The sequence below is a fragment of the Mustela putorius genome, unplaced genomic scaffold (assembly GCF_011764305.1).
Source record: "Mustela putorius furo isolate JIRA1106 unplaced genomic scaffold, ASM1176430v1.1 tig00004007_pilon_pilon_pilon, whole genome shotgun sequence".
In the NCBI taxonomy this organism is placed as follows: domain Eukaryota; kingdom Metazoa; phylum Chordata; class Mammalia; order Carnivora; family Mustelidae; genus Mustela; species Mustela putorius.
Window position 1 is genome coordinate 957,579 of NW_025422145.1, and position 14,211 is coordinate 971,789.

General features: G+C 48.4%; 1 protein-coding gene across 2 annotated transcripts in view; it reads right to left on the reverse strand.

Moving 5' to 3' along the window:
* The window catches only part of VPS35L (VPS35 endosomal protein sorting factor like), a 115,677-nt gene that overhangs the window by 89,918 nt on the left and 11,548 nt on the right, over window positions 1–14,211 (reverse strand). For both annotated transcript variants that reach the window (XM_004750283.3, XM_045072052.1), the window contains exons 5-7: window positions 11,746–11,770; window positions 8,493–8,569; window positions 5,059–5,187 (exon numbers count right to left, since the gene is read on the reverse strand). In XM_004750283.3, the coding sequence (XP_004750340.2) occupies window positions 5,059–5,187; window positions 8,493–8,569; window positions 11,746–11,770 (231 nt within the window). The remainder of the gene's footprint in view (window positions 1–5,058; window positions 5,188–8,492; window positions 8,570–11,745; window positions 11,771–14,211) is intronic.

Consider the following 14,211-nt stretch of genomic DNA (forward strand, 5'->3'; position numbering starts at 1 on the left):
TTTACACAAGAGAACAGGAAGCAGAATTTTTTAAATCGACGGTTAAGGTCCTAATCGTGCCCTAAATTGAAGTTCCCCTCTAAACCACTACTTTGAAGATGCAAGTTTTTTTAAATTTTATTTTATTTATTTATTTGACAGAGAGAGAGAGGGAGAGAGAGAGAAAGAGTACAAGCAGGGGGAGGGGCAGAAGGAGAGGGAGAAGCAGGCTCCGGGACTCGATCCCAGGACCCTGGGTTCATGACCTGAGTGGAAGGCAGTCACTTAATCAACTGAGCCACCCAGGCGCCCTGAAGATGCAAGGTTTTTAAAGCTTTGGTGTTGTTTCCTAAATAAAAATCAGGCTGCTTACGGTGCATGTTAAAATTACAGATGCTCGGGGCACCTGGGTGGCTCAGTCGGTCAAGTGTCCGACTCTGGATCTCAGGGCTGTGAGTTCAAGCCCTGTGCTCGATTCCACAATGGATGTCAAGTCCACATTTAGAAAAAAAAAAAAAAATGATTCCCTGGCTCCATGCCAAACCTACTGCTGTATTTCTGGTAAGGGCTGCAGGTGACAGCTGCACGGGAACCCAGGACACACTGGCTGTAGCATACTCTGAATGGACTAAGCATCCCACAGCCCATGTGTTCTCAGCTCCGAAAGCATCTGGGGAACTTTGGAAAATAACAGCACCTAGGTCCCACTCCCAGAGATTCTGATCAAGCTTGCCTGGGGTACAGCTCAGATACAGGACATTTTTAAAGCTCCCAAGGGATTCTGATGTCCAGCCGAGGCGGAGAAGCACGGTGGCAGGCACTTCCTGAACGTACTCTGCCTGAAACACTTGCCATGGAACTGGTTAGCACGGCTGGAAAAATACTAAAAGGGTGTTTTCCATTTGTTTCCAATTAGCAACATTCTGCAAGGACACGAGTCAGTTCCGTGAATTCAATATATTAATATATGTGTATATGTATATTGCGGGGAATAATATATATTATTTAAGTAGCCAAAACAAAAGGATAAAGTAAAACATAACTTACAGCCACGAACTAAGAAATGAAGATGGATGGAGAGAAGCAAGGAAGCGGACTAATCAGAAGACAATTACTACTGAGACTACGTGGGGAAAAAAAATCCTAAAAATAAGTTAAAAAAATACAAACAACATTAACAGAAAAAACGAGCAAGAAGAATCAACAAAAGCCACTTTACGAGAGAAGGAAACCCCAATGGCCAATAAACACGTGAAAAGAGGCTCAATCTTATTACAATCAGGGAGTTGGGAATTAAAACCCCAACACGATAGGATGTTATTACCTCCTCAACTGGAAAAATGAAAACAGAAAGTCTGCTCATACTAAATATCGCGAGGACGCTGGGCAGCAGACTCACACGGCCCCACTGCTACTGGGAGCGCACGGGCACAGCTGCATGGGGAAGCCATCCAGCATCGCTAGGTCAAGCTCAAGAGGCACAGACCCGACCCCCAACAATTCCACTCGCAGCTATGGGCCCTCCTCTCCAGAGAGGCCAGCAGACACGTCCAAGAGCGACCATGGTAACATCGTTCGGAATGATGAAGGAAGAAGAAAAGGAAAAACCAGATGTCCATGGACAGAAAAAATGTTATCTTAGGCATCAGTAGACTTACTACTGTTAAGATGGCAAATCTCTCGAACTGACCTACAAAGCCAACACAATTCCCATCAGAATCTATCCCCCAGTGGGTAGAAGAAACTGGCTGATCCTAAAAAATCACATAGAAATGAAAAGGACCCAGGATAACCAAAATAATTTTGGGGGGGAGGGGAAGAATCAAGTTAAAACACTAATACTTTTAGTATTAGTTTCGAAATTTACCACAGGGGCACCTGTGGTGCAGTCCGCTAAGGGTTCAACTCTTGGTTTTGGCACAGGTCCTGATCTCTGCGTGGTGAGACTGAGTCTCGTGTCAGGCTCTGTGCTCAGCATGGAGTCTTCTTAAGATTCTCTCTGTCTCCCTCTGCCCCTCCCCACTGTACTGGCATGTATGTGCCCTCTCAAATAAATCTTAAAAAAAAAATTTATCATAAAGCTATGGTAACCAAGACAGCATGGTACTACATGAGGACGGACTTAGACAGATATACGGAATTAATTTAAAAGTCCAGAAGTAGGGGCGCCTGGGTGGCTCAATAGGTTAAGCCTCTGCCTCTGGCTCAGGTCATGATCTCAGAGTCCTGGGATCAAGCCCCACGTCGGGCTCTCTGCTCAATGGGGAGCCTGCTTCCTCCTCTCTCTCTGCCTGCCTCTCTGCCTACTTGTGATCTCTCTGTCAAATAAATAAGTAAAATCTTTAAAAAAAAAAAAAAAAGATCCAGAAATAAACCCCTATATTTATGGTCAGATAACTTTAACAAAGGTGCCAAAATAATTCAATAAGGAAAAGACAGTCAAAAGACTTGTTAAAAAACAAATACTGCTAAAACAACCAGATGTCCATATGTGAAACAAATAAATCTAGACCCTTATACTAGACATAAAATCACTTTGAAATGAACCATAAACCTAGATGTAGGAGCTAAAATGATAAAACTTCTAGAAGAGGGGTGCCTGGCTGGCTCAGTTGGTAGAACTTGTGACTCTCAATCTTGGGGTTGGGAGTTTGAGCCCCATGCTAGGTGTAGAGATTACTTAGAAATAAAATCTTAAAAAAAAAAAAAAATTCTAGAAGAAAACAAAGAAAAAACTCTCAGGACCTTGGGTTACACAAAGAGTGGTCAGCTACAACTCCAAAAGCATGAGCCAAAGAGACAAATGATAAATCAGATTTCGCTAAAACTAAAAACTTGTCCACTTCAAAAGACACTATTATGAAAATGAAGACAAGCCACAGACTAGGAGACAATCCTTGTAGATGAGCTACTTGATAAGGAACTTTTATTGAGGATAAAGAATTGTTACAACTCCACAAGAACACGATGTGGTTTTAAAAATGGGCAAGTCGTATTAAATCTTTCATTTAACAAAGATATAAAAATGGCCAATGAGCATATGAAAAGCAGCTTAACCTTATCAATCCCCACGGAATGCAAATTAAAAACACCAGTGAGAGACCACTTCAAACCCACTAGGGTGACTGTCTTCGAAGTGACAGACATTAACGCGAGTGTTGGCAAACATATCGAAGAACTAGAACCCTCGCGCCCGGCTGGTGGGGATGCAAACACAGAATGGTTCGGCCATTTTTCAGAAAGTTACACATTCCCTTATGACAGGACTCACGACTTTACTCCTAGGAATCTACCCAAGAGACATGAAAGCATGTGTCCACACAAAGACTCGTACACAAATGTCCACGGTGGCATCATTCGAAACAGCCAGAGTGGAAATGACCTCAGTGGCCAGCAACTTGTTAATGCGTAAGTAAAATGTGGTTCTTTAAACAACAGAATACTACTCAGCAGTAAAAAGGTACTAAGTATTGACACTATAGCATGGCCAGACCTCACACACATGACGCCAAGTTAAAGAATCCAGAGGCAAAAGATTACATACTGAATGATCCCAGGAAATTCCGGGGAAGGTGAATCTGTGGTCAGAAAACAGATCGGTGGTTTACTGGGGCTGGAAATGTCAAGGTCTGACTGGAAACAGACTTGAGGGAATTTGGGGGAGGGGGTAAGGACATGCCTTAAAACTGAAATGTATAATAATTAAGTAACTTCCTAAAAATCACTGAAATACATTTCAATAAAACCACCACACTACAGAATACCTTACTACACAGCAAATAAAGTGAACTGTGCTCACGTCTCTGTACGCTGCCCCCCAACCCCGGATTCTCTTTTTTGGCTAAAGAAGCAGCCTTTCAAGTATCGGAAGTAAAATAGTTACTATTAACCAGATGTGGAGTTAATGAAACACTTCCATGGTTCTCTTCTCTGAGAAGACATGGATTAAATCTTCTCCAGATGTTAAAAACTCTTGGACATCAAGTTCTCTACACCCCAGCCCTTTATGGGGAGATGTTGCCAATAAAAATACTTTGAAGAAGTGCTTGTTAGTTTAATATCTTCTTACTTGAGCCACTCAGCAAGCAACCCCCATCACGTGTACCAAGGATGAGAGGACTCTTCTTTGGGAGTTATTTACTTTATAAACTAACAACAGTGATCGAAGGGAAATGAGTTCAGGTTTGCCTTTATCATTAAACACCAAAAAAAAAAAAAAAAAAAAAAAAAAAATTTCCACCTGCTCTCCAAAGTGTCAACTTAAAAGACTTCAACCACCCAGTGTCAAGACTTCCAGGCTCTATCCCTCTCTCCAAATCAACAGGGGAGAAAACAAATGCCACATTGCCATGACGCTGAACAAGGACAGGACTGTCCTTTTCAACGGAGATGACTGTTCAGAAACCGAACTCTGCTCTGAAAATTGTAATGCACACATGAGTCCTTTTACCATGTACTTCTGAGCATCCTTTGCCAAGAGACAATGACCTGAAGGGTCAAGAAACTGAATAAGCTCTTTTCCTTACAGAACTTGATCTTGTGATCCAAGAGCTGTCATGGATCAACAAATTCATCAAAAAAAAGGATTCAACAAATGTACCTCTCCTAACACCATCAATATGTTTTATCACGTAATTATGCAGGATATGAGCCAAAAATGCACATACCAGGGACAGACAACCATGAGTCCCCAAAATACAAAGGAAATCTGATCAAAGAAACCCATGACAGTTGGTCAGTCTTTGGTTTGTACAAATCATAAATGCATCAGCAGATGTATCAGGGCTAAGGAACTGCACAATCCAGGGGAAATAATTTACTTTGTAATTCAAGCTGAAGGTCCTGGAACTGTGCAGTACACAACCTGTGCAGCTGTACATGGTGGCCCTGGAAATGGTCATCTCATAAAAACACAGATTCATCATCATGTCCTTTCAAAGGAAGTATGTGAAAATGGAACAGATGAAAAAAAGTAGGGTAAGACCCTGAAGGCAGGCCTGTGAAAAACCTCAATTATCTATATAGGAGTTTTACACAGAAAATTCTGGGGAAAGAAAAAAAAAAATCACTAGACCTGACCTGGATGACTATTTTTAGAGCCTTCACTTTCTGGTCCGAGGCCCAGGCGTCCTTCAGCGACTGGTTGAGCTCCTCAATGCGGTTCACATAATCCTGTTGAGTCAAATTCAACAGTTCCTTTTGGGATCCCTGTGGGCAGAAAGTAGGAAGGTGTCAGCACAAAAAGAAAAACATCACTTGGCCACCACTCTGCGAACAATACTGAGTACTGGCTGAGCTTTGGTCTCTAAGTTTTTCTCATACCCCCAACCAGGACTGATAGTTTCGTCTTGCGACTGAAGAGGTTAAGTTTTGGGCAAAGAGGCAGAGGGTGATCACTCAGACTGACCTTGGAGCAAGTCAGACCTAAGTCAACCCTCAGCTCAGTGACTCAGGTAATCATTGGGAACCACTGTGTGCCCGGCGTGGGCCACCAGAGGCCCAAGACACAAAGATGAGCAAAAAGACATTACTTCTGCACTAACGGAGTTTCATGTATAGATGAGATGGATATTAATATAAACAGAGATACATGCTCCAGAGGAAACAATTTTATGAAAACCTACACCATACGTCACTTAATCAGAAGTGCCCTTTGTAGGAAGTATAATTCTTTTTTTTTTTTTTTTTAAGATTTTACTTTTTTATTTCACAGACAGATCACAAGTAGGCAGAGAGGCAGGCAGAGAGAGAGAGGGAAGCAGGCTTCCTGCTGAGGAGAGAGCCTGATGTGGGGCTCGATCCCAGGACCCTGAGACCATGACTTGAGCTGAAGGCAGAGGCTTTAACCCACTGAGCCACCCAGGTACCCCAAGAGGAAACACAGTTCTTTGTGTACCACTAAGGAAAAAGAAACATGCCAATCACAGACATGCACTATTTGAGAGACACAGCCCAATTTCAGGGATATTCAAATGTGGGGAAAGTGTTTATCTCAGAATGGAAGAAATACAGTAACAAAGGAACAGACTGTAGACTGGTAGTCGAGAATGGTATCCTGGGGGGCGCTTGAGTGGCTCCTTCTTAGTTAAGCATTTGCCTTCCGCTCAGGTCATGATCTCAGGGTCCTGAGATCTACTGAGTCCCGCATCAGGCTCCCTGCTCAGTGGGGAGCTTGCTTCTCCCTCTCCCTCCGCAGCTGTCCCTGCTTTGGCTCTCATTCTCTCTGTTAAACAAAAAAAGCTTAAAAAAAAAAAAAAAAAACAGTTACCGGGAGGAAGGGATGCTGGAGACAAACAGGCAAGGGTGTGCAAGTGTTACTGGACAATGGGGAAAGTGGGGGTGGGGGCTGTTAACCAGACCAGAGGAAGTGCCTTCAGGACAGAAAGCAGAACACAACAAAAAGCTGTGGTAGAAGGAAAGCAAGCTCATCTAATAGAATAAACAATGAAGGTAAAGATTTAGCACAGCCTCTGGCACGTGGCCCTGCTTACTAACCCTGGGCTATTGTTAAGGGGTTATTTATTTACAAAGCTCCCAGCACTGAGGGAACTCTTAACCCACAAGAGACGGTGAACCAAAAATCTTTTTTCTAACAGTGTTCCCTGGAATCCAAAGGGAAGACCTCTTTATTAAAGAAATACAAGCAGAAGGTTCAGGAAATTTGGACTGATTCCAACGGGCCCCCTGAACTGCAAGATAGGGCCCTCCTTGTCCCTGTGCAGAAGGAAGAGCCACGTGACTAATTTGGGCCAGCGGGCTGTGCGCACAGTGGCACGTGTCCTTCCAGGCTGAGGGGGTAAGCAGGCAGTGGCGACCCTGGAAGCCATCTGTGGAGACGGCGGCATCTCATGACGGTGGTGCACTTGTCACCTCACAGGCTGAGTCATGTGAGGAAGAAAGAAGCCCGTGTTAGGGTATCAGAGGCTCACCTGTTAGCACCGTATAATCCAGCCTTGCCCTGACTCGTAAGCGATGCTCGCCTAGAAGCCAGGGGGCAGCCATCTGCGGCTGTGAGCGGAGGGCAGCAAGAAAATCAATCGGGGGAGGGGGTGCAGGGTGGGGGGGGGGGGCGACACGTATAGAGTCAGGGACAGGAGGCTACAGAGAACCGAGAGAGGCAGAGGACGGCTGGCTAGGTATCTGGGTGATTCTTTAACTCCCGGTTCCAGACCACCACGCCCTCCGGCTCAGGCAGCGGCCCCGCACCCTTCAACAGACGCCCCATTTGCAGCTGAAGCCAGCTCAAGTGACACTCGGACTGAAGAGCTTCGATGCAAACGCTCAGCGAGTCCCCTCCTGCCAGCCCAGGTTGGCTGAGGATATGCGGACCGAGGCTCCCGGGCCCCCGGATTCAGAACTGGGCAGTGAGAGGGCGGACTAAGAGACTTTTCCGAGCATCCGAGGGCTCTGCTCTCAGAGCTGAACCGAGGGGCAAGCAGCAGCACAGAGCGACGGCCCCTGCCATCACACGGCCCTCTGTGGGTTTCAGAGCATCACCACTGGGTCCACAGCTCTATTCTTCATGCTCATGTTTTGTTTGGGACGCGGATAAAGGAAAGGGGACTGCCCACGGGCACCGCGCCTCAGGCCTCTGGACTCAGGTTCAGCCCATGCTCACGGCAACAGGCAGGAGCGCCCAGCACACACCGGGTGTTGGTCCAAGCGCCTTGTACACGTGAACTTATTTCTTTCCTCGAACAGCCCTAAGAGGCAGGTACTAGGCAGCGTCTCCCATTTTAGAGATAAGCAAACTGAGGCACAGAGCAGTTAAGCCCCTCGCCCCAAATCCTGAACTGCCCAACGGTAGAGCCGAGATTCAAACTCAGGCAGTCTGGCTCCAGAGTCTCTTACTCAGGACGCTAGGCGACCTCTCTAAAGGCCATCCCAGGGGACACAAAATCCCCTGCCTCCAGGGGCCAGGCCTGTGGTGCTCGTGAGTGAACCAGGACAGAAAGCGCTGCAGAACCTGGACAGCGCACGCCCTGGTTAAATGCAGGAATGTGAACCCTCAGGTATCAGGTGTAATTTAAAAAAAAAAAAAATTAGATTTGTATGTGAAATTCATCAACTTTTAAGAGCTGGACAATGAGTCGTGTTCTCCAAAAGCATGTTTTCTGACAGGTTCGTGGGAGGCACAGCAAGCCGGAGGCACAGCCCCGTGCAACCCCTGCACAAGGTATGATCTTTACACCGCGTGAGGCGCTTCCGGGGGAAGGTGGCTGCAGCTGACTTTTCCAGGCAGACCCTGACCCCGCACGACCCAGGTCTGCACGGGCAGCACAGGGAGAAGATGCCTTCGGAAAACCAGCCCGAAGGCAGCTCCTACGCGTTCAGCCCCCCGCACGGCTGCTGTCCGCTTTCCCTGGGTCGGCTGGTGGCTTGCGGGGGACAAGCACAACGTGCGGCGCGGGAATGCATCGCAGAGCGGCCCCTGAAATGCATCGCACTTGGCAGGAGAAACGGAAGCCCTGACTCTGCCCACGCTCAGCCCAGCCGACGACTCGCCCACTCACCTCCTCAAAGTCATCCAGCTCCTCCAGCCTCGTCCGAACCTTCTCCGACATCGCAGACGTGGCAGTCCCGGCTTTGCCTGAACAGAATGGATTCCCATCACACAGGTGGCTTTCTCTGTCCCCAGCACCCTAAAGGAAGGCACCTCTGACTCTCTGCTTCAACGTGAATAAGGGGGCCAGGGATCAACTTCATTATAGACAACTCCGAGATCTGGAAAACCTCATCCTTATGGAACCAAAGTGCCATTGGAAACATTTTTGCCAAGAAGCTGCCCCCAGAGTTCAGCAGGCCAGCCTCGAAATGGGCCCACACTCTATGCGGTCTTTATAAACTTCTCCCCAAATTGTTTGTTTTCTAAAGAAAGGCAGACCAGGGACGCCTGGGTGGCTCAGTTGGTTAGGCAGCTGCCTTTGGCTCAGGTCATGATCCCAGCGTCCTGGGATCGAGTCCCACATCGGGCTCCTTGCTTGGCGGGGAGCCTGCTTCTCCCTCTGCCTCTGCCTGCCACTCTGTCTGCCTGAGCTTGCTCTCGCTTCTCTATGACAAATAAATAAATAAAATCTTAAAAAAAAAAAGAAAGGCAGACCAGAGAAGGACGCCAAAACTCCATCATGCAATTGTCTCCCACCAACAAAAGGCCCCCTCAGGCTCGGACTAGGTGCAAAACTCTCACGTTCTGACACTAAAGCCAGCACCTCACGTCTGCCCAGCACCAGGGCTTCCAAGGCCACCTCCTCCCATTACCTCTCAGCCGATTCCCACCATCCTATCCGTGGGTGGCCGGACAGAGGCAAAGGGAGGTCCTCCAGGCCGCGAGCCAGCTACGGGATGAGGCCACGGGATGAGGCCGTCTGTCCAGCTGGCTCTTCTGCCCAACAGGCCTCATCTCAGAAACCTTTCCCCATCCGAAAGGGGCTTCTGTTCTAGAGCTGAGCTCCCCCTGCTCCGGCCCTCCAAACCCACTCTCAGGAACACAAGTTCGTTCTTTGCAGGCACTGGCTTCTTCGATCTGGTATTAACTCAAAGATTTGTCTGGGAACAGGCCAAGAGCACAGTGCGTTACTTAATTACTAAAAAAACGACTACTTAAGTTTCCAAATAATTTTTTTTTTTTTTTAGCCTCGTTTCTACTGTTCCTTTGAATTTGAAATATTATACAGAAAGGGCACACACGCACATTTTAATAGGTAATTATAAAACCCTGTGCCCACCATCCAGTCCGGATATGGTCTTGCTTCCTGGTCACCGTTATCTTTACTTGAAGAAATTCATCCACGTCGTTACACAGAGCTGTTGCCCTGCTGTTAATTATTTTACACTGTGTGAATACACCACAGTAGGCACAGCAGGGCCTGAGACTCTGCATTTCTAATGACTCCCAAATGATGTCAATGCTACTAGCCCTTGGACCACACTTTAAGAAAACCACGGAATTTGGGGTAGCTCAGTTGTTAAGTGTCTGCCTTCAGCTCGGGGCATGATCCCAGGGTCCTGGGAAGGAGCCCCACATTGGGCCTGGAGGGAGGCCTGCTTCTCCCTCGCTCACTGCCCCTGCTTGTGTTCCTTCTCTCGCTGTGTCTCTGTCAAATAAATAAAATCTTAAAAAAAAAAAAACCATGGAATTTGGAGAGGGTTGGAAAACACTTTCTTTAAAGGGCCAGATGTATTTTAGGCTTTGTTGAGACATCGTCTGTACCAGGTACTCATCTCTGCCACGACAGCACAAAAGCAGCTACAGGCAATATGGGAACAATTAGGCATGGCTGGTTGTAAATAAAACTTTATTTACAAGCTTAAACAGGGGGCCAGATCTGGCCTGTAGGACACAGTTTGCTGATTTCTGATCTAGAGCATATCCTAATAGAACTGCTGAGTTATAAGGTTGGCCCAACTTCAATTTTAATAGACACCACAAGAGTGCTTTACACTCCCACTGGCAGCATGAGAGCTCTCCTGCTATCCACTCTCACCAGCAAGAGACCTTGTCAGTCCTTCTGATGTTTGCAAACTGGAAGATATCCAACAGTAGAACTTACTTTTTCACAGTTTGGGGTCAAAGTTACAGCCCTAACAAAGGCACCCCCGCTCTCCTAATGTCCGAAGTGCTGCTCCCACCTGCAGAGGACGAGGGAGGGTTGCAGCTGCCGTACTAGTGATCTGCAGAGAAACCACAGCTGTGCTCATCTGCACCCCAGGGGTTCACGAGCTGTGTCAGCTGCCTCAGAATCACTTGGGAGCTCCAAAAAAAGCACTTTGCAGGAGTGTCCTGCTGGCACAATCGGTTAAGTATCCACTTCTTGGTTTTGCCTCAGGTTGTGATCGCAGGATCATGAGATGGAGCCCCTCGTTGGGCTCCGCACTCAGCACGGAGTCCGCTTAGGACTCTCTCTCCCTCTCCGCCTCCCCACCCTGGGCTCACGCTCTCTCAAATAAACAAACTTATTAAAAAAAAAAAAAAAAAAAAGGCAATACCTGGGTCCCACTCCTCAAGATAAATTCAGCAAGTGAAGTGCGGCCCGCAGTGCGTTTTGTTTATTTTTTAAAGATTTTAGTTATTTATTTGAGAGATCACAAGTAGGCAGAGAGGCAGGCAGAGGGAGAGGGGGAAGCAGGCTCCCCACTGAGCAGAGAGCCCGATGTGGGGCTCGATCCCAGGACCCTGAGACCATGACCTGAGCCGAAGGCAGAGCCCACGGAGCCACCCAGGCGCCGCCCCCCGCAGTGCGGTTTTTGTTTGAAAGTCGCTCAGGTGAGCCTGCTGCAAAGCTAGTTTGAGGCGCACTAGCCCAGAGAATCTGACTGTGTCGTGGCAGAGGAAAAGGAGGACTACAGTGTTTCGGGACCAGTGGCCACTAAGACTGTGACTCCCGTCCCCAGCGGATCTGCCTTCTCACCTGGGGTGCGGGCTGGGGGGTCAAGACCTAAGGCAAAGTAACAGGATCTCCAGAAAGGAGAATTTTACGATTCCCCAGCGGGTGAGGAGGCACCAAGAGAAGACTGCCGCTGCTCCGTAAAATCAGACAGGGAGCCCCTGTTTTACTGCTAGAAACCCCTTCGGTCTTTCCCTCCCCGCCCCATTCATCCCCTAAGTCTGTATTCCAACTCTACAAAGTCCATGCATGACCGAGGAAAGGACAGCCTTACTGGAATTCAACACCAGACAGGACACCACAGACTGCTTTCCTCTGTGAAATTATACAAAAGCTTATGGGAGAATTCCCCGTCGAGCCAGTAACAGCAACAAAAACTCACCTTTTTCAGATCCCATAAACAGATTCTGCAGAGGCAAAAATAATTTGTTAGTATTTTAAATTGACTAGTTTCTTCAACAACAACAACAAAAAACCCTGGAAGGTACTTAAATCACTCAAGGAGCACGAAGATAACACAACTCGGTGTTTTCTGACAAAGGCTACTTACTTACCCACATGAAGAACAGAACTCTTTTTTTTTTTTTTAATTTTATTTATTTATTTGACAGACAGAGAGATCACAAGTAGGCAGAGAGGCAGGCAGAGAGAGAGAGGGAAGCAGGCTCCCCGCTGAGCAGAGAGCCCGATGCGGGACTCGATCCCAGGACCCTGAGATCATGACCCGAGCTGAAGGCAGAGGCTTAACCCACTGAGCCACCCAGGCGCCCCAAGAACAGAACTCTTTAATCAAAGGAGGAAAACGCAGCTCACTAGAAACGACGGCAGATTCAAATTTCCACACAATTCAGAACAAAGTGAGCCAACAAGTGGCACAATTTTGGGGGCACTGGCGTCGGGGGTGGCCTTTGGCTTACTGTCGATGAGGGTTTCACGGCCTTGGCGCCACTGACATTCTGGACTGGAAAAGCCAGGTGGGGGGTGGTGGGCACTGCAGGTCATTTAGCAGCATCCCTGGTCTCTACCCACTAGATGCCAGTCACACCCTCACAGCTGTGACAACCAGAAATGCCTCCAGACATTGCTGTGTGTCCCCTGGAGGGTAAAATTACTCCTGCTTGGAAAATCACTGCTCTCAAGTAACTCAATGCTTTCAGAGAATCAGAACAAAATGCCTAGGCCAACGATTCTGCCTGCAGCCCCTCACCCGATGCGAGCCTTGAAAGGAAGCCGGGAAGAGAGGAACTGGGGCAGAGCTTGCCCACCGCCCGCCGCTCCCTTCTACTCACAGCCTCGACTCCTGACGGGCACACTGGCCCCCGCTTCCCAGCGTCCTTCTACCTGTGTCTGGCCTGTGATGACCTTCAAGACACGTTCAACGGGGGCGTGTGGGTGGCTCAGTGGGTTAAGGGTCTGCCTTCGGCTCAGGTCATGATCTCAGGGTCCTGGGATCGAGCCCCGCATCAGGATCTCTGCTCAGCGGGGAGCCTGCTTCCCCTTCCCCCTCTGCCTGCCTCTCTGCCTACTTGTGATCTCTGTCAAATAAAGAAATCTTAGGGGGAAAAAAGAGACAAATCCAATGGGTATGTCAATGCGGGACTCTGGGAGGGATCCTCAAATGAGCGAGGGTCCATCCTACTTTGCCTCTGCCTTCTTCCAACAACTTGGTCATGAGGGGACCCTGGACAGGGCAGGACAGAAAGAGCTGCCGTTCCAGCCCCAGACCACCCACCTCCCGGCTGCTTTTCAGGGTCAAGAGAGAAACATCAGTCCTCCCTACGACACCAATGAGGGTTTTGGTTTAAGTTCCTGAACCTTGTTCTCCTCAGTGATACCAGTAACCCCGCCATGGCCCTGCTTTCCCCGGCCAGTCTCGGGTCTCAGCTCAGGGTCAGTCACTCTGCTCTGTGGCCACCCAGAGAAACCGAACTTCCAGTTCTGGAAGAAAACCAGAGCCATGGCAAAAAGTACACCTTCTTGGGGGTGGGGAGGGGGGCTCCTCACCGCCCGAGACCTGCCCAGACACAGGGTTCCGCAGGTCCAGTTCTTCCCCTGAACTGTGCCAGAGCCCGGATTCTTGACACATTTTTTGAGACATCAATCAGCACAGTTTTCTCCCAACTAACACAGACACGATGAGGGGAAAGTATAGAGCCCAGGCACTGTGATGCCGCGATCTGTAAGAAATCCTGTTCCTGGCACAGAAGCTCCTACTACCCTTGGAAACCAAGAGATGAGAGCAGTAAAGGGGTCTTCTGTTCATTGACTTTTGGACCCACCTTATGAATGGAAACTGGTTTCCACGGGAAGCAAACAGGTGATCAAAGGATTAGAATTTTCAGTCTTACCCCCACCTCCAGGGAAGGGAGAGGGGCTGCGGGTCAAATCCGTCACAAGTGGCTAATGATCTAATCCATCCATGTCTATGCAATGAAATCTCCATAAAAACCCCAAAGGACTGGGCTCCGAGAATTTCCAGGCTGGCGAACAGAATGCACCCACCTACCACCAGGCAGGACACCAAACTTCAGGGGGACAGAAGGTCCTTTGTACGGAACCTTGCCCTAGGTCTCTCTTCCAATGGACGCTGATTTACCACCTTCAATAGCCTTGCAATCTAGTGAGCGACCCGGTTTCCCGAGATCTGTGAGCCACCGAGCAAATGAGCCAAACCCGAGGAGGGGGTGGTGGGATCGGACACACTGCCAGATGGCCGGAAGCACAGCGGACAACCTGCACTCGGGGCCCTCGGTTGAAGTGGGAGAGGGCGTCGAGGCACCAGGCCCCTAACACGTGGGAAGCGACACCGTCTCCCGGTATCTCTGTGTCAGAACACAGCTGAGCTGCA